The sequence below is a fragment of the Thunnus thynnus genome, chromosome 22 (assembly GCF_963924715.1).
Source record: "Thunnus thynnus chromosome 22, fThuThy2.1, whole genome shotgun sequence".
Taxonomy (NCBI): domain Eukaryota; kingdom Metazoa; phylum Chordata; class Actinopteri; order Scombriformes; family Scombridae; genus Thunnus; species Thunnus thynnus.
Genome location: NC_089538.1, coordinates 17123935 through 17145410, shown reverse-complemented (window position 1 = coordinate 17145410; position 21476 = coordinate 17123935). Strand labels below are relative to the sequence as shown.

The 21476-nt window shown below is 34.4% G+C and overlaps 2 protein-coding genes across 2 annotated transcripts in view; both read right to left on the bottom strand.

Annotated features, from left to right (window-relative positions):
- Positions 1 to 1429: 1429 nt before the first annotated feature.
- LOC137175178 (Fc receptor-like protein 5) overlaps positions 1430 to 21476 on the bottom strand; it is a gene marked incomplete at its 5' end in the record, with an annotated part of 31511 nt that continues 11464 nt past the window's right edge. The window contains 9 exons of the mRNA XM_067580885.1: positions 1430 to 1588; positions 1733 to 1798; positions 17093 to 17155; positions 17887 to 17949; positions 19463 to 19525; positions 19697 to 19749; positions 19842 to 19857; positions 19985 to 20098; positions 20675 to 20917. Of these exons, the coding sequence (XP_067436986.1) occupies positions 1581 to 1588; positions 1733 to 1798; positions 17093 to 17155; positions 17887 to 17949; positions 19463 to 19525; positions 19697 to 19749; positions 19842 to 19857; positions 19985 to 20098; positions 20675 to 20917 (689 nt within the window). The remainder of the gene's footprint in view (positions 1589 to 1732; positions 1799 to 17092; positions 17156 to 17886; positions 17950 to 19462; positions 19526 to 19696; positions 19750 to 19841; positions 19858 to 19984; positions 20099 to 20674; positions 20918 to 21476) is intronic.
- Positions 2233 to 13200, bottom strand: LOC137175112 (Fc receptor-like protein 5). Its single transcript, XM_067580808.1, has 15 exons — positions 13017 to 13200; positions 12047 to 12076; positions 11217 to 11492; positions 10357 to 10635; positions 9006 to 9272; positions 7673 to 7951; positions 6894 to 7052; positions 5465 to 5731; positions 4491 to 4733; positions 3855 to 3968; positions 3692 to 3707; positions 3547 to 3599; positions 2870 to 3104; positions 2685 to 2747; positions 2233 to 2256 (listed from the first exon to the last, which is right to left on the bottom strand). The coding sequence occupies exons 1-13, from the start codon at positions 13078 to 13080 to the stop codon at positions 3034 to 3036; spliced, it is 2118 nt and encodes a 705-aa protein (XP_067436909.1). The 5' UTR covers positions 13081 to 13200; the 3' UTR covers positions 2233 to 2256; positions 2685 to 2747; positions 2870 to 3033.

Sequence of the window (21476 nt, the reverse complement as noted above, 5' to 3'; positions counted from 1 at the left end):
TTTACACAGAAATATGTGTTGCAGAAGAGATGTCTCATGCTGTGCAGGATGTGAGTTCACAAATGTTTTGTTTTTTTTAAGTGGTAGAAACTAAATGAAGTACAAATTTTTTGGAGGTAGTAGAAATTGAGTCAAGTGCAATGCATATGAATATAATATAGTAATTACAGAATGTTTTTTAACTGATTGTCTTTGAATACAACTATGACTGGTGGTGACATGAGGAAGTGAAAAGTCAATATTTATTTCTCAGTCTTAAACATCATACAACAGAAAGTCAGAGGTGTGAGCTTGTGAAAATCTGACATTAAAGTTCTCACTGTGTTTTGCATCTTGAACTCTCCCTATCACCTCAGTCTGCTATCTGCTGTCAACCAGGTGTGAAACATGTCATCTGACTGACAGCATACATTTAGCTTTAACTAAAGACTTTATTTCCTCATTTTCATCGGTCGGTCAAGAGTCTCCCCTGCAGGACTCCTGCTCTGTAGGCATTGAGTGGAGTCTTTGATGGCAGGTTTGATTGACAGGCCGGGCACACAGCACACATCAAATAACAAATCATCAAATTGAACAATGAATGTGGCAGCAATAAATAATGAAGGCACACATCAAATAATGAAATTGTGACATTTAGTGGTGAAAGCTACAAATAGACCTTCAAATAAAGAGATAAAAATATTGACCATTCCACCTCTGTACTAATTATTTGATGGGTTACTGTTAATTGTTTGACTTTTCTATTCATAACAGTCGACATTAATTGCAATGTGCATTTGTTATTTGATGTTTAGCTTTTCATTATTAGATATAGATCAGTAGTGCACCACTCTCCTCTCTACTTCCTCAACTCTCTCTGGCGTCTGATCAGCTCATATTAAGAAAGACATGTGGACTCACACCTTTGGTAGTGTGCAATTGGATGAGAACACTACTTCACTCAATTATATAAATATATAAAGTATATATTATGTAAATACAAAAAGCATTTAGAAACACCACTGACTGTTTACTGCTGAAAAAAGGTTTATTGATGCCTAACAAAAATAAAGCACATACACCACCGCTAAATTCATTTGTAAATAGACAGTAAAACTTTCCAGTATAATAACAGCAAAAGTTACATGTAATACTTGATAGCAGTTCATTACATATACAAAAGTAATTGTTGACGTCCATCCTGGAGCTTTTTCATCTAACACTGAAAAATATGCTGACTTTAAAGCTGCACTACCACCTGGGTAATGTTGTTTAAACACTTCAAACTGATACCTCCTGCTGCTTTTTAAAACAGCCTGCAATCAAAGTTTTTAAAATAAAGTGACAAAATAACTGTAAAAATAAAAATAATAATACTACAGTGCATCAATACTAAATGGGAATAAACCTCAGTAGTCTTGTACTTTCTGCTAAAAAAGAGAGTATTAAATCCACATGATGTAATTATCTTATATCATCTGCTATTAAATTAACTGTACAAAACATTGATCATGGCTGATATTTGGATAGCAGAGTTGCACACAATGGTTATATAAAATGCTGTTAACCATATTTATTTGGCCTTGTCCATACAGCTGTCTTTACTGACCTGAAAAACAACCACAAAAAACAGACATATAGGGTTATTCAAGATGTAAAATATGCTTTCAACATGCTATTATGACATATAAACCATTTAATGATCAGTAGTATTAATCATTACAGTTTGTACATAACATGGCAGAATTATTACCAAGAGATGTTCCTGGTTTAACTTCAGAATAAACAGCTTCATCAGTTGCTGCAGGAGTTGATTTTCCTATAAATGGAGAGAAGATTAGTTAAAAATATTTGCCAGTAATGTCATAATTTACAATGATAATGTACTGAAGGGTTGTCAGGGTTAATGTCTCCACTGATAATAAAAGAATAACAGTATTGTAATGCTCACAGTGCTCAAAGCAGTCACACAGCAGAGTATTATGGCTTTAACAGGATTTAGTAAACATACTGATACTGAATATACATACTGATATATAAATACTGTTCTTCAGCACTGCAAACACACATAATGTAAAATAAACATACATTCCAACACAAGATATTCAATGAAAAAATAATAATAAACACCTACAATTTTGCAAACACTGAGCACATTACATACATTACACTGTGTTCAAGACCAACATGATGGTAGTTGTAGACTTTACTTACCTTTGTGTTTCTTGGCTTTGCCTTTATTGTGACAGTTAACCTGGGTATACATTAGATTATCATCTAAAACAGAAACCAGATGTCAGGATTTGTTTGTTCAGCAGACATATACAGCTGGATGGATGAATGGATGGATTGACAGGTAGAATGAAAATAAAAGAAATTTGGGATACTTGTCTTCTTTTTTAGTAGCAGAATTTAAAATGTATAAAAGGAAAATCAAAATCCACACAAATCAGTTGCTGTAACTGAAACTTCAGTTTATGTATTTTGTTTGTTTTTGGAGAAATTTCTCATCATTTTAAAGTCTAAAGGCTCCTTTATGTGAGCAGGATTTGACAATATCTTCCTCAAGCAGCTCCCAGTGGCAGTAATATCAGAGGTGACTTAGATTATTTGAATTGCATGCTGACCCATAATTACATACAGTGTAATTAACAAATAATTATATATGACACATTTTCAATAAAAACATATAGGTGGGACTGTACCTGCAGCAGATCCTATCTTCACATCAGCGTAAACAGAGCTCTCCACTGTTTCATGACGCTTCCCTGTTAAGATGATCACAGAAATGCATGAAAATAATAAATGTATCTTTTCTTTTTGTTTAGTCTGCTGGCAGACAAAAACATCTCTGAACTATTTATTGCATTTCAGTCGTTTGTGTACTCACCCCTCTTAGCAATGTTTTTAAGCTCGATTGAAGAATATGTAATATCCTGGGATTCTCCTGCATCTGAAATATACTTATTTTTTAGTTACAGGATTTTATATCAATTAATTGTAATCAGTCCCCTTAAATAACGTAATTGAGTATTTCAGACTGCTCTGTGTAAATCAAAAGGTATATACTGTACCATTATCAGTGTCCTCAGAGCCTCTGACTGATTCATAGAGACAGGCATCGACTACAGAGCAGTTTATATCAAGCCAAGGTCAAATTCATCTTTATTTTTTATTTGTGGTGTAGATAAGTGCACAAAACAAGGAATTTTAAATATTTTAGTCTTTGAAACTGTAATATTTAAAAAGTCACAACCAGGACTGAAAGATATTTTGATACCATGAAGCAGTGATGGTGTTATTATAATATGTATTGTTATGATAGGACAGTAGGACAATAATATTTCAGGACTCTGTCTAGTAGTTTAGGTTCAGTTCAAGTCCAAACAATGTGAAACAATGTTATACTCTGATCTTTTGTGCATGTGGTTAAACAGCTGACACGTCTTTGAGACTGTTGATTAATGTTCTTTGAAAATCAGCTGATTAGAAACTGAGTGTAAAAATGTTCAGGTTAGAGTTAATGGTAAGTCCAACAAATGAATCAGGATTAGTTTGAAGACTGACCATGGAGAGAAGAGGAGTTTTCATTCTGATTGGTGCTCTCAGACTGGATCGGCCTAAAACATTTAGCAAATAAACTAAATTTAATAAGAAACATTGAAGGTACTGCTGTTATGTTCAAAATGAGAGAAGATGGTTTTGTACCAACCTGATAAAGTGTGAATCTGTGAAAAAGATACATGTGTTGTTAAGATACATACGGTTGTTCTGTAAATTGTTCTGACATTTCATGTTATGACATCAGCATATGTCTAAGTATTTGAATAATTAAAATATATAAAACTCTTAACATCAGAAGGAAAAAGTCTCACCTTTGGATCGTCTGTAGCGATACAACAGGAGCAGGAGAATAATAAGTATAATTCCACAAACCAGCCCAACAATTAATGGTATAAGAGATGAAGAGCTGTCAGGCCTGGACACTGCTGTAATAGATAATAAATAATAACTATTAATAAAATTAATTAAGTTCTATAGTACAATTCTTAAAATGAAGTGCTTGAATAAAAATAAGTGAAGTCACATCAAGTCTTAGTAAAGACAAAAAATCTAGGATACAAAAAAAGTCGACTTCTGCAGCACAAACACATAAATACAAACACATTAATATACAAATCTAGAAGTATGAAAACACAAACACATATACACACATTAAACACACAATAAACATGTATGCGTTGCTACACAATGTGATATGAGTCATGACCACTGATGCAACTTTATTCAGCTGAAAAGAAAAATACCTTTGACTGATCATTCATTTACATATGTACTTTTATAATCAATAATTTTTGTAATTTTATGTCCTTATCTACAGTATAAAACAAGTTCGCTGAAACTAAACCTGTAAATTTCTAATTCTGTAAAGTATTTGACCACATTTCTTTCTAAGACAGCAACACAGTTTAGAAGAAAGAAAATGCATGAATTGTTTTAATCCTACTCACCCTTAACTGACATCCAACTCTGTACTGATTCTTTTCCTGAGTATTTACACGTGTAGAAGCCTTCGTCTGACTTTGACACTGCAGAGATATTCAGCTCCCCTCTGATATCATTTTGGATAAGTTTGTCATTTTGATAGAAAACCACGTTGGAAAGTAATTCTCCTCTCCTCAGTTTGCAGCCAAGAGTAACTGAATCTCCCTCAGTCACAGGATGCACAGGACTCACCAGGATAATACCTGCATCTGTAAAACAGTCAAAGAATATGAAGTTTCAGTCAGAGACCAGCTGTTGACCTTTAGAACAAGGTGACATAAAACCATGAGAATAGATCACACATATGCCTTTATTTTTCTCCAACTAATTTATCTCACAGAATCAGTGTAGCTGAGCAAAGACCCAACATTTCAGCTTTTATTACATACATGTCTTGTAACTGTAAATATACTAGCTATGGCTAGTTAGCTCTAGAGCTAACAGGTACATATGAAAGAAATGATGGATGGCTATTGACACAAAAACACCTCTGACTGAATCAGCATGTTAATTTTATCATCAAGAATAAAGAAAGGTCTTGCTGCACACCAAAAATATTTATTTCCAGTTGTTTAAATAAATATCAAGAAGCTTTAATTTTGTCCACAGATGAGTTTTTGGTGTGAAGGAAGCCCTTTCATAATTTATTTATTCTTTTGCATTACCTGTGTTTGACAAGAACACGACTAAATTATAATGTTGTGCAGAGGACGTCTGATTTTCTAATTGATTGGATGATGTTTCTTTATGATAATTTTAAGGAAATATAGTTTAATGAGCTTTTAATTTTGTTAAAGAAACAATAATATAACAACAATTTTTCTATCAAAAGGTTAGGCATATAACTTGTTTGTCTACACAGGAAGTGTAGTTAGTGACACCATGTTGAAAATAATTGAAATACAAGATGAAAATGAATAAAAATGTGATGTAAACATACTCTGTATAGTGATGTTGACTGCATTGCTGAACTCTCCTGATCCAGACTCACACCAGTACACTGCATCTCTCTGCTGTGAACTCTTGATGTTGCATGTGGATCCAGTCATTGACCTCAAGTTAGGACAGTATGACCAGTAGTGGTCCTCAGAAAACCTCATCACTCTCCACTCAGTAGAGTTTCCTTCACAGCTCAGTGAGACAGAGTCATAGATGAAGTGCTGCACTCTGTCAGGACTCACTTTGAGAGTCACTGCTGAATGAACATCTGAAAAACATGTAATGAGGAGCAAACCAAGTACAGAGATATTAAAATTAAAAAGATCACAATGCAAATAATCCTCTTTTTTGTATTTTTTATACTATTTATTATTGAGAATAAAAACAACTGAATAACATAAACTGTGCAAAAGGTTCAGTGTTTCGGTGAAACTGTGAGTGTTAAGAACATACAGAGCATATGGACTGACAGTGGAGACGTGAAGTGTGCTGCAGAGTGGTTTGAGCTGTTTTATAGATGTTTTGATTATTTTTTCTATCTTGAAAACTTGCTACCAAGATAACTACAGCAACTGTTCACCATGAAGCTGTAAACAACCTACGTTTACCTGCCACCTTTCAAACATACAGAGGATGTGTTTTTCATACTAAATGATGTTTCATTGTCTCTATATAAAGTACTAGTCAAAAGTTTGGACACACCTTCCCTTGAATGAGAAAGTGTGTCTAAACTTTTGACTGGTGCTGTATAGTCAGTGTTTTTCTCTCATCTGTCTGAGTTTTCTCAGGTTTCCAGCTGTTTCTGTACTTTGTCCATTTACCTGCTTTGTTGCCTGCTGACTTTTCTGGTTTTTCATTACTAGATTTTGACTGTTTTGTATGTCTATATGTTGCCTGACCACTAGATAAAGTCTCATTTAAACACACCTGTCCAGCCTGCTGTGTCAGTAAAAGTAATGAGTATTGGCTATAAGATGAGCTCAGGTATCCAAAGTAAAAGTATTCATTGCAAAGAGGAGCAGAGTTTGGTTTCAATGACAAGTAAAATCATAATATCTCAGTTTTTCGGTGCTGTAATGTTTTCAGATCAATTGGAGATTTAAAGAAGGAAATCCAGCCCAGTCCAGTATGTAGAATAATTCAATATCAACATTGTGTTTGGTGAGTGTGTTGAAAAACTGAAATCTTGACATGATGGAGAAAGGTCATAGGTTCACCACAATCAATACCCAGATAATGACATCACAACTGCTTCTTGACAGAAGGAGACAAAAACAAACAAGCAAACTCACCTCCAGACCAAACAAACACAGGTTGGCTTGTTTGAATGTAAAACACTGGGTCTCCTCTTCCAGCTCTACACATATATCCTGCTGTGTGTGTCGACCCATGAACTATGTAGGAATCCTGTTCAGTCCCATTGGTGCTACCAGGTAGCAGCTCATAGATGTAGGAGTTGTCTGATAGTTTGGGAACAGTCTTATACCAGTAGAACCTCCATCCTGCAGATGGATGTTCAACCTCACAGCTCAGAGTTACTGAGTCTCCAGGACTCAGCCATGATGGAGACACAGTGAGGACAGGTGCATCTGTTGGAAAGTGATTTTCTCAGAATGAAAAAAAATAATCATGCAGATACACATACAGTAAACTATCTTCAAATAAATGAAAAAAAAAATGAAATAATATAAATAAATATAAATAAATAAATAAATAAAACACAAAAAATGAGTAATTTACATTTTCAGTGTGAAAGAAATATGATCTGACTTACATAATACTGTCAGTTTGACGGCATCACTCCACTCTGTTGAAGATTGTTCACTTTTCATTCTGCCCAAACACTTGTAGTCTCCACTGTGTACTGATGTATAAGCAGAACTAATCCTGTATTCATTTTGTGTTTGAGGTTTTATTGAGCTGGGTGTTTTCCATTCATACTCCCACTTAGTGTCTCCTCCATCCTTGATGTCACATCTGAGAGTGATCGCCTCTCCACTGTATATCTTTGGCCAGTTGGGTTGCAGAGTCACAACCGCTCTGTTTGAGACTGTTTGTGTTCAAGAATCACCAACAAGGATACAAAAATGACAAAAGGTTAAATCATCATCAAACAAAATGATTGTTTTCCTTGATCTCAATAAGTATTCATAAACACACATTAGATGTTTCTACATTTTGTATTCCAACAAAACATTGTCAAACTCACCATATTTGTTGATAGTGATTGAATCACTGTACTCTGTGTAGTAAACTGGGTCTCCTCTTCCTCCTCTGCACCAGTAGAGTCCTCCCTGTGAGACAGTCATTTGTCCAGTTGTTTGGAAAACAGCATCTTGTGTGTTCAGGGGTTCAGAGGTTTTCTCATCTTTGTACCAGTCGTATTTCCAACCAGATGATGATGGGTCCACAGAGCAGGTCAGGGTCACACTGCCCCCTACTGGAATGTCTCTGTTGTCAGCACTCAGTTTGGCCTTTGGTTTATATGCTGTTCAGTTTAGAACAAAGACATTAAAAAGGTAATTAATGTCCTTGTGATTTAGTTTAAATGAAGATATATACAAAGATATTCATTTAATCACTGTGATCTTTAATCAGTTAATAATTAATCAATTAAATATATTTCAAATGCTACAAGACACTGAATGATGACTTGTCTTTCAAAAAACAAGCAAAATTCTTTACTGATCAATCCTGAGAAGTTGATTAATTCTTGAGTAAAGAAATGTTTTCTATTGAATTATTCAGACACAGATAGGTGGAAACTCAAAAACATGATATTCTCACATTTGATTAAACACAGTCCAACTTACATGACACTGTCAACCTGATGGGATCACTTCTTTCTGTTGAATACAAGTCTATTTTCTGTTCACCCATACAGCAGTACTTTTCTACTGTAAAAAGTAGCACTGAAACTCCAGTATTCACTGTTTTAGAGGTTTTTCTTTGGTTGTTTTCCATTCATACTCCCACTCAGTGTCTCCACTATCTTTGATCTCACATCTTAGAGTGATTGACTCACCACTGAATATCTGAGGCCAGTTGGTTTGCTGTGTTACAACAGTCTTGTTAGAAACTGTACCCACCAAATATACACAGTTTGGATAAAAACAGAAATATATACTGGTATGACTGTCCTTTCTGCTGTTACTGTGGCCTTGAGATTACTTGATGTTCACATTAGAACAAATAAACAAAACAAGTAAATGGTTGGAATGGGATTTGCCCAAATAAAATGTTTTTCCTTCATTATATTGTTAAGAATACAGAAGAGTACAAGTACTAGAGTGAAATCATTCTTGAAATAGCTCAAAAGCCTGAATGGCTGCCTCCAGGCCAACATGTAACACTATTAAACTAACAGATCAATCTTAAAAATAAAATAAATAATCAGAAATAAAATTAATTAAATTAAATAAATATACTGACTTATTAGGTAGCTGAGTAAATGATATCAGATGGCATTGATGAACACAACAACAGATGAAAACAATGTAAAACATAACATGTTCATTATGGATGAAAGATGTCCAACTTACGTTTTACTGTCAATTTGATGACATCACTCCACTCTGTCAAGGAATATGAGTCCTTCCTTCCTCTACACTTGAATTCTCCACTGTAGTAATTGTTGCTGTTGATCCTGTGTTCACTGAGTGTTGGAGATGTGATTAAGTTGGCTGGTGTCCATTCATACGTCCACTTAGTGTCTCCACCTCCCTGGATCTCACATCTGACAGTGACTGTCTCACCCCTGTATATCAGAGGCCAGTTGGGTTGCAGGATCACAGTGGCCTTATTTGGAACTGTTCACATAAAAATATCTGATTAGGATACTAATGGAAATGTAAAATGAAGAAAAACATTTTACAACAAGTTGATTGTTGTAGCACAGTTTAACAAACAATGCAAACACAACTCAACAGCCATAATAACATTAGTGGCAGCAATTTAAAGAGACATAAAACCTTTGTGCTCAGATGATTAATAAAGGAGCAACACGGACATTGTATAATCACACACACATACATACACACACATACACACACACACACACACACGCGCGCAGGTGGCTCAGTTTCAGTAATTCTGTTCTCAAACTAAAAAGCAACCACTTGTTACTGAGCTGCTCATAGGAGGCTGCATCATTGTTGGAGGAAGAAAATATTTTCTGTTATCTTACTTAGATAGACTGAAATGAAAAATTGTGTGAATAGATTTTATTTGCATTCCAGTTTGTTCACAGCCATATTTCTTATAAACATTCACCTGAAGAAAAGATTTGTATCAGGGAGGAAAAAAGTTGGTCAAGTAATAAACTGAGGATCACAGTACTGTCAGCAAATTTAATGATGTGTCTGTTCTCATGCTGAGAAAGGACTCACCACTCGGGGGAGCCACTGGAGTAAAGAATCTTACCTGCCATCACTGACTCTGATCATTTTAAAATATACTCAATAAAATAATCTAAAAGCCACCTCACCAATTTAAAATCTAGACTGAAACAAGCAAAAACCATTTCAGCTGAAACATTGAGTTAAATGATATTCAACATCAAGGAAAAGTCCATAAATAATACTGCATTAAGCAGTCATGTGTTTTCAAAACATTTATAAGCAAAACTGAGCAGCATTAGTGAAGAACCCTCAACTCCTTTATTGTGTCTGTAAACAAACTGAAGTGTCAAACAAATGTTGTATTATTACCATGATAAAGGATTTCAGACATTTTCAAACTTCCTTCAGAGAGCTAAGAGGTACTGGACTAAATCATCCATTCATTATGGTTCTTGTTACCACATATGCTTCTCTTCCACACTTCAGACACTGTTTAGGAATTTAATTTAAAGAATATAAGTTGTTTTATTTCAGAACAAATGACTTAACTCACCTGTTTCCTCAATGGTGACTTCATCACTTCCAGGTGTGGAGACATCTGGTTCTGTTCTCCGTCCTCTGCAGGTGTAAATGCCTCCATGTGAGATACTGATACTGTCTGATTCATCAGTTTCTGCTGTCTGAGGACGAGTTACTTGAGAATTTTTAGAGGTACGTCTGTACCAGTAATATTTCCAGCCAGTAGAGTCCTCCACATTGCAGGTCAGAGTCACACTTTCTTGTACTGGTATGATGTTCCTGTCTGCTCTCAGTGTAATGTTGCGTCTACGTGCTGTTAAGTTTAGAAAAACAATAAAACAAAGAAATTACTGTAATGAACATGTCATCAAGAATGTATTTACATTTTTACAGAACACAAAGGAAACATCTGTCTCAAATTATGTATAACTCAATGTTCAAATGAATTTAGACTCTCTGTTTGAAAATGTTTATGTTCATAAACTCCAACTTGTCTTTCTAAATGCTGCATATGTGTTTTCTTCACATGCTTGTGTGTTTTCTGCTACATTTACATGTGAATCTTAAGTTGCAGTACATTAAACTCTCTCAGCCTCCCGTACCCTTGTGACAAAATCTGCATGAAACTGAAGACTTTAGTTCACAGAAGTCAAACAATATGACGTCAGTTTCTCTCTTTTGTTTAGTGACTGGTTAGGTGAAGGCAGAAAAAAGATTCACTTGTTGTTCAGCACTCCAGAAGAAGAAGTATGAAAACATTTAAGACAAAAAAAAAAAATCTTTGCTGAATGAATAAGATGAAATGCAGTTAAGAGCTGAGAAAAGCTAAGTGGACATTTTGAGTTAAGATTATTTTGTGAACATTTTTTTCATCACAGTATGAAAGCTACTTACCTTCAACTTTCAGTTCTTTCTCTTTGGATTCTGTCCCCTCATCAAACTTACACTTATAAAAACCTCTGTCTGACACTGATACTGGATAAATGGTCATTTCTACAGTGGTGTCTGATATTCTACGTGGTTGATAGTTTGTGTATGTTTCAAGAGATGATCCATTTCTATAGAAGGTGGCTTCCTCCTCATATCCAAGAGTACGATGTCTACAGCGCAGAGTCACTGAGTCTCCTTCAAACAATGTGAATTCAGGACTTTCCAGGATCACATCATCATCTGTGCAACAGAGGTGTAGTCTTGTTTCATTAATCATCTCAACTACTGTAAATTATTATATATTTCATATAAACAAAGATGTGACAAAATTAGTTATTTAGCAGCAATATGATATCACTGTTAAATATAATGGTTTTAAAGTGTGTTGTGAGAATTCAGCATTAAATTGGATTAAGAGGAAGTTGTAGTCACACTTACTGTAATAATTAATGAAATGCCCACTAAATGATTTTATGTCCTAATTTCTTAAAAGCAGCTCCACACTCACCTGTTTGCTACATTAGTTTCACAATTATAAGATATTATAATTATAAGAGGAATATTGCTCATACAGGCTGGTCCTGCACTTGGTTTTCACAATCAATGATCACAATTATAAGATGATGTAAAAAGACACTGTGGCAGCCAGCACACATGTCACTACCCAAAGTAAGTGAGATCATTTGAACTGCATGTCGACCTGTAATCACCTCCAGTGTAATAATGAATGAAGTTGTAATGACTGTTGTAATTGACTGCACCTGCAGATAATCCTTTCTCCACATCAGACTCACCAGTGTCCCCTGCTGGGTCATCACCCTGCCCTGTTAATGATGAGCGTTAAGATTATCAGATGAACACATGAAGAGAAAACTCATCTGTATGAAGTTAACAAACTCTTTAGTAAATATACAATTTGTCTCAAGGGTCAGAACAACATCTGGTCTCATTATATAAACATACAAATCTGCCCAGAAATGATAAAGACCAAAATATATATAGTTTTGAGGAATAAGCAATTCTGCACTAATCTACTTTAGATACAAAAAGGGTGACTAAGAGTAATACAGCAAGTATTAAAAAATAAGAGATAAATATTTATATAAAATATATAAATAAAAAATAATTGGTCACCTGAAGAGTGTATTCAGCACTAAAATAAAGATTGAAACCTCATCAAACTTAATCAAACTTAAAAAAGGTCAAAGCATAATAAAGGCATTTTAAACTATATATAGTCTATATACAGTAAGTTAGTAAGCAGGAAGGAAACAGATAAACGGAGAAAAACTCTTTAAAATGCAATGAAATTCAAAACCCACATACATAACAATACCTTAGACAATTTACATTTACATCATGCATTTCAGAAGTTGTATTGATACATGGAGTAAAATTATAGATATATATATATACGTGACCGCAGTGAAATAATCAGAATATAACGTTTTATCTCTCTCATTCAGAGGCTTTTTTTCTCACTACCGCTCTCTCTATCTCTCTCTCTCTCTCTCTCTCTCTCTCTCTCTGGTCGCTTTGTCCTCATTTGACGCTCCAAAATCGAAAGAGGTCTGAGTTGAGACGTCAGGACAGTTTGACGCGCCTAATAACACTTTTGGTGCGTGTTTGGCCATTAAAACCAATAAGTGTACTTCAAGACGCATCACACGCTTTCAGTGCGTTTGGGCCTTAAGAGTAATACAGTGGATAACAAATAAGAAATAAATATTTGTATATAATATACAAACAAAAATCATTAGTCACCTTCAGAGTGTCCGTAGAAGAGTGTATTCAGCACTAAAATAAAAATTGAAACTTCATCAGACATAATCAAACTGACAAAAAGTCAAAGTCACACACAAAAAAACAAAAAACAAAAAAACAAATAGAGTTTCAGCAGTGGTAACTATTGTGTGATAAATTAAAACAGATAAGAGGAGAAAAACTCTTTAAAATGAAACAGGTAAATCATGAAATTCAACACTCATATACATAACAATATCTTAAACAATTCACATTTACATTATGCAAAAATAATCATCCAGCCGTAAATTGAACACAGTCCTTCAATCTAAACTGGGCCAAGTCACCAACCAACATCTGGCCTATAAAACAACCCTGCAGTTAAAAACCATAAGCGTGCTCTGTTCAAGCTCTCAGAGAAACTGGTTCAACCAGTGATACTCTGTAATTCTGACTATTCAGGAACATGTTCTTTAATCTGTGACATGCAAACAGAAAAAGTCAGTAATGTACTTACAGAATAATCCCAGCACACAGATCAAAGTGTACCTCATCCTCACATCCAGCTCTGACACTCTGTCACTCAGCTACTCTGAGTCTGACAAATGTTTCTACCTTGCTTTAATAATAATGCAGCAGAAAGTCAAAGAGAGAAGTTACATTTCGGGTAAATGAAAGATGAGATCAGACTTTCTTCAACTTCTTTAAAATTTAGCCTGCCTGTGTTTCCTTCCCTTGTATGCAAACCACAGACAACTTCAACTGGTTTGATAAACATTGACACATTTACACTTCCTGATCACTGCAGAAATACATCCGCTTGTGTCTTGTGCAAAGGTTTGTGCCTGGAAAATGTTATAAATAAAAAATGTATAAACAATAAGTATTTACTGCACATCCATTATCCATAAAATCATTGACTTTAATCATATCACATCATAAACATGCTTAACATTTTATTGTGTTTATTTGTGTATGTTATGCAGTATATGCCCACTGCTCTTGCATCAACAGTGTCTGCATTGTGATGAGGTAGGTGTTGCATGTGTATATAAATAAAAACGTATAATTCTACTGTGTATTCTTGGACACTACATCCTGTATATGTGTGTGTGTGTGTTTAATAGCCTGCATATTGAATTTGATATAAACTTTGGTCAGAACTTTGGTGGTAGATTTGTGTCTATCTGGTCGTTTTATGAGGAAGTCCTGAATTACAAATGTGTTGCCTTCTTATCACTCCAAAGAGCAACAGCAGTTGTGATGATATTATAGCTAAAAACAAGAAAGCAGATGAAAAAACTCATCTTAACCCATCAATGAGTAAAATGTTGAATATCCATTTTTCAATTACAGCAAACAAATTCTGTATTCTATCAGCCTCATTATTCAGAAACAGTATAATTAAATCATTTATATTATTTGACATTTACAGTATGAATAAACCAACTAAGTTCAAAGTCAATCCACATTTGAACTCAACACATCCATCTATGGTCTGAATTTCTGCTTCTTCCCCAAAAATCTTGAGTTGTTGAAATAAACCTCCGACAGCAGACTGTTGCTGTCTACCTACTGACCTTTGTCATGGTTGGCTTGATCGTTATTATGGTGGTTAATCTGAGTCTACATCACATATTCAAACAGAAGCCAAATGTCAGGACTCATTTCTAAAAACAGCCATGTTACAAACCTCTGGTATTAGGTTATAAAGGCTGCTTCTGTTTACTGTCATTTAACTGTTCTCATTTTTCATTTACTGGATTTAGACTTTTTGGAAATTGGTGCACATTTTGCACCATTGTATTATACAATTTACTTATCAACTACAGTCTGAGTAGAAACAAGAAAAGCCTCTGCTTATCAGCATGACAAATACAAACCAACTTACCAGTTCCTCTTTACACAGAAATATGTGTTGCAGAAGAGATGTCTCATGCTGTGCAGGATGTGAGTTCACAAATGTTTTGTTTTTTTAAGTGGTAGAAACTAAATGATGTACAAATTTTTGGGAGGTAGTAGAAATTGAGTCAACTGCAATGCATATGAATATAATATAGTAATTGAAGAATGTTTTTTTTAACTGAGTGTCTTTGAATACAACTATGACTGGTGGTGACATGAGGAAGTGGACAGTCAATATTTATTTCTCAGTCTTAAACATCATACAACAGAAAGTCAGAGGGGTGAGCTTGTGAAAATCTGACATTAAAGTTCTCACTGTGTTTTACATCTTGAACACTTCCTATCACCTCAGTCTGCTATCTGCTGTCAATCAGGTGTGAAACATGTCATCTGGCTGACAGGAAACATTTGGCTTTAACTAAAGACTTTATTTCCTCATTTTCATCGGTCGGTTGAGAGTCTCCCCTGCAGGACTCCTGCTCTGTAGGCATTGAGTGGAGTCTTTGATGGCAGGTTTGATTGACAGGCCGGGCACACAGCACACATCAAATAACAAATCATCACATTGAACAATGAATGTGGCAGCAATAAATAATGAAGGCCAACATCAAATAATGAAATAGTAACATTTAGTGGTGAAAGCTACACATAGACCTTCAAATAAAGAGATAAAAATATTGACCATTCCACCTCTGTACTAATTATTTGATGGTTAACTGTTAATTGTCTGACCTTTCGATTCATAACAGTTGGCATTAATTGCAATGTACATTTGTTATTTGATGTTCAGCTTTTCATTATTAGATATGGATCAGTAGTGCACCACTCTCCTCTCTACTTCCTCAACTCTCTCTGGCGTCTGCCCTCTGATCAGCTAATATTAGGAAAGACATGTGGACTCACACCTTTGGTAGTGTGTAATTAGATGACAACACTAGTTCATTCAATTATATAAATATATAAAGTATATATTATGTAAATATAAAAAGCATTTAGAAACACCACTGACTGTTTACTGCAGAAAAAAAGTTTATTGATGCCTAACAAAAATAAAGCACATACAGCACCAGTAAATTCATTTGTAAATAGACAGGAAAACTTTCCAGTATAATAACAGCAAAAGTTACATTTAATAGTTGATAGCAGTTCATTACATATTACGTATACGTAATTCTTAACGTCCATCCTGGAGCTTTTTCATCTAACACTGAAAAATATGCTGACTTTAAAGCTGCAGTACCACCTGGGTAATGTCATTTAAACATTTCAAACTGATACCTCCTGCTGCTTTTTAAAACAGCCTGCAATCAAAGTTTTTAAAATTAAGTGACAAAATAACTGTAAAAATGAAAATAATAATACTACAGTACATAAATACTAAATGGGAATAAACCTCAGTAGTCTTGTACTTTCTGCTAAAAAAGAGAGTATTAAATCCACATGATGTAAGTATTTTATATCATCTGCTATTAAATTAACTGTACAAAACATTGAGCATCGCTGATATTTGGATAGCAGAGTTGCACACAATGGTCATATAAAATGCTGTTAACCATATTTACTTGGCCTTGTCCATACAGCTGTCTTTACAGACCTGAAAAACAACCACAAAAAACAGAAATATAGGGTTATTCAAGATGTAAAATATGCTTTCCACATGCTATTATGACATATAATCCATTTAATGATCAGTAGAATTAATCATTACAGTCTGCATATAACATGGCAGAATTATTACCAAGAGCTGTTCCTGGTTTAACTTCAGAATAAACAGCAGTTGCTGCAGGAGTTGATTTTCCTATAAATGGAGAGAAGATTAGTTTAAAGCATTTGCCAGTAATGTCATAATTTACAATGATAATGTACTGAAGGGTTGTCAGGGTTAATGTCTCCACTGATAATAAAAGAATAACAGTATTGTAATGCTCACAGTGCTCAAAGTAGTCACACGGCAGAGTATTATGGCTTTAACAGGATTTAGTAAACATACTGATACTGAATATACATACTGATATATAAATACTGTTCTTCAGTACTGCAAACACACATAATGTAAAATAAACATACATTCCAACACAAGATATTCAAAAAATAATAATTACAAACACCTACAATTTTACAAGCTCTGAGCATATTACATACATTACACTGTGTTCAAGACCAACATGATGGTTGGTGTAAACTTTACTTACCTTTGTGTTTCTTGGCTTTGCCTTTATTGTGATAGTTAACCTGGGTATACGTTAGATTATCATCTAAAACAGAAACAAGATCTCAGGATTTGTTTGTTCAGCAGACATATACAGCTGGATGGATGAATGGATGGATTGACAGGTAGAATGAAAATAAAAGAAATTTGGGATACTTGTCTTCTTTTTTAGAAACAGAATTTAAAATGTATAAAAGGAAAATCAAAATCCAGACAAATCAGTTGTTGTCATTGAAACTTCAGTTTATGTGTATTGTTTGTTTTTTGAGAAATGTCTTGTCCTTGAGAGTTTAGTCTGGTTCAGAATCTGTTGATGTTATAATTCAGTAAAACTCTCTGGTATGTTATATTGTGCCACACAAATAAGCACGACTTCATGTGCAACCGCAATTTTAGAGAAGCATTAAATTGACCAAAAAAATTCATAATACATATCAAAATCTGAAATAATCATCTCAGTGACTTCAGTTAACTATAGTTTTATGTCAAATCTATGAAGTTGGAATATATAAGAAACAAGTTATACACAAGGGCATAAAATAACTAGCTAATGTATATGAAACAGCCCATTTTACCATTTTAGAGTCTACAAGCTCCTTTATGTGAGCAGGGGTTGACGATATCTGCCTCAAGCAGCTCCCAGTGGCAGTAATACCAGAGGTGACTTAGATTATTTATATTATTTGAACTGCATGCTGACCCATAATTACATACAGTGTAATTAACAAATAATTATATATGACACATTTTCAATAAAACAGATATGCGAGACTGTACCTGCAGCAGATCCTATCTTCACATCAGCATAAACAGAGCTCTCCACTGTTTCATGTCGCTTCCCTGTTCAGATGATCAAAGATTGATTGATTGATTGATTGATTGATTGATTGATTGATTGATTGATTGATTGATTGAATTGTTTATTTAAGTGTCCTGCACCTCTCTGGTGCCCAGCCCATATGGGCTTACAAGACACTAGACAATAATAACCAGGATGGCCACTGACAGATCATGATGTACAGTTCCACAAATTCAGAAAGAGCATTTAGGAACATTTAGTTTACATGGAAGAAATGTCTCGTTATGATGGATACAATGTTGTCTGTCTTAGCTGCCAAGCATCTTCTGTAAATCTCGTGAGAATAAAAATCTCTATATTAAAAAGCCAACTCAACATATCAGCATCAGACAACCAAAACAAATCAGGGTTTTTCAATTGGATCTTTTCAAACAAACAATTCCTCAAATCATTGTATAAAGGACAATAAAATACAAAATTAAATTCATCCTCGACAACATCAAGATCACAAAAAACACATAAACTTTGCTCTTCAGAAATACTTTTATATCTGCCTACCTCAATTGCCGGTGGTTAAGTACCAATTATTAACTGAGCACACAGGGACCTTTGCCTTCTCTGTAAATTTAACTTTATATATGGTTCTGTATCATAATCGTCTTTGATTTGAATGTAGTTTTAAGTTTTGGCTTCTCACAAATGTCCTCCTGCCATTGCTCCTTATAGATCTTTAATAATTTTTGTTTGACTGTATTTATATTACACTTCAAGTTATTCCTGAAAATAAAATTCAAGTCAGAAAGTGAAAATATTGCAGCAACCTTTCTAGACCAAAGATAATTGTGTGCTCGATCCCAGTTAAAAATCTTTTTGGTCAGTTGTTCCTCTGGCAACTGAATAAGGCGGCTCCACAACCATTTAAACTCTCTGATTTTTAAGACATGACTCCCATCCCATGTCCCCTTCAACAGCTCACTTATCTGTCAATTAATGCACCCAAGAAACACATCATGGCTCGATTCTGGATGGCATCTTTAAAACCCCACACCCCTGCAGCATAGAATGAAATTGAACTGACCACTGAGTCATAAAGTTTAGTGAAAGTTGAAAAACTAAGATAAGGACACAAGTTCATTTTATTCATTACAGATCCTAGCGCTCTTCCTGCTGATTCTGCCAGTACTTTAATTCCCTCTGTAAAGCACATATTTTTATTAAAAACCAAACCAAGATATGTATAAGAACTAGTGTACTTTAGAGGCACTGTGGATTTTGTCACTATTGATAATCAGTCTCCATTTACTACACCATAAACTCAAAATATGAAACATTTTTTTGTAAATTGATCTGTCTCTGCAACCAACACAATATCATCAGCATATAATAAAATACTGAAATTCATATTATCAATCACTATACCTAGATTGGACTGTTTAATTTTTCAGCTAAATCATTTACATCAAAGAAATGCATAAAAAATCTTTTCTCTTTGTTTAGGCTGCTGGCAGACGAAAACACCTCTGAACTATTTATTTCAGTCATTTGAGTACTCACCCGTCTTAGCAACGTTTTTAAGTTCGATCGAAGAATATGTAATATCCTGGGATTCTCCTGCATCTGAAATATACTTATTTTTTAGTCAAAGGATTTTATATCAATTAATTGTAATTTGAGACTTTTGATTAATGTTCTTTGAAAATCAGCTGATTAGAAACTGAGTGCAAAAATGTTCAGGTTAGAGTTAATGGTAAGTCCAACAAATGAATCAGGATTAGTTTGAAGACTGACCGTGGAGAGAAGAGGAGTTTTCATTCTGATTGGTGCTCTCAGACTGGATCGGCCTAAAACATTTAGCAAACACATTAAATTTAATAAGAAACATGGAAGGTACTGCTGTTATGTTCAAAATGAGAGAAGATGGTTTTGTACCAACCTGATAAAGTGTGAATCTGTGAAAAAGATACATGTGTTGTTACATCTGGTTGTTTTGCAAATTTTTCCGATTATTCATCAGAATACTATGTATTTGAAAAACGAAAACATAAAACTCGTAACATGAGAAGGACAAAGTCTCACCTTTGGATCGTCTGTAGCGATACAACAGGAGCAGGAGAATAATAAGTATAATTCCACAAACCAGCCCAACAATTAATGGTATAAGAGATGAAGAGCTTTCAGGTCTGGACACTGCTGTAATAGATAATAAATAATAACTATTAATACGATATATTAAGTTCTATAACACTTTTCTTAAACTGAAGTGTTTTAATAAAAATAAGTGAAGTCACATCAAGTCTTAGTAAAGACAAAAAATCAAGGATACAAAAAAAGTCGACTTCTGCAGCACAAACACATAAATACAAACACATTAATATACAAATCTAGAAGTATGAAAACACAAACACATATACACACACTAAACACACAATAAACAGTATGTATAAACATGTATGTGTTGCTATACAGTGTGATATGAGTCATGACCACTGATGCAACTTTATTCAGCTGAAAAGAAAACAATCTTTGACTCATCATTCATTTACATTTGTATTATTATATTCAATACATTATGAATTTTATGTTTAATTATTGAATGCCCTTATGTACAGTATAAAACAAGATCTCTTACACAATCCAATATGTGAAATCAGCTGAAACTAAACCTGTACATTTCTAATTCTGTAAAGTATTTGACCACATTTCTTCCTAAGACAGCAACACAGTTTAGAAGAAAGAAAATGCATGAATTGTTTTAATCCTACTCACCCTTAACTGACATCCAACCCTGCTGTGATTCTTTTCCTGAGTATTTACACTTGTAGAAGCCTTCGTCTGACTTTGACACTGCAGAGATATTCAGCTCCCCTCTGGTATCATTTTGGATAAGTTTGTCATTTTGATAGAAAACCACGTTGGAAAGTAATTCTCCTCTCTTCAGTTTGCAGCCAAGAGTAACAGAATCTCCCTCAGTCACAGGATGCACAGGGCTCACCAGGATAATATCTGCATCTGTAAAACAGTCAAAGAATATGAAGTTTCAGTCAGAGACCAGCTGCTGACCTTTAGAACAAGGTGACATAAAACCATGAGAATAGATCACACATATGCCTTTATTTTTCTCCAACTAATTTATCTCACAGAATTAGTGTAGCAGAGCAAAGATCCAACATTTCAGCTTTTATTACATACATGTCTTGTAACTGTAAATATACTAGCTATGGCTAGTTAGCTCTAGAGCTAACAGGTACATATGAAAGAAACGGTGGATGGCTATTGACACAAAATCACCTCTGACTGAATCAGCATGTTAATTTTATCATCAAGAATAAAGAAAGGTCTTGCTGCACACCAAAAAAACTGTGGACCAAACATCTTGGATCTGAAAAATATTAATTTCCAGTTAATTAAATAAATATGAAGAAGCTTTAATTTTCTCCACAGATGAGTTTTGGTGTGAAGGAAGCCCTTTCATAATTTATTTATTCTTTTGCATTACCTGTGTTTGACAAGAGCACGACTAAATTATAATGTTGTGCAGAGGACGTCTAATTTTCTAATTGATTGGATG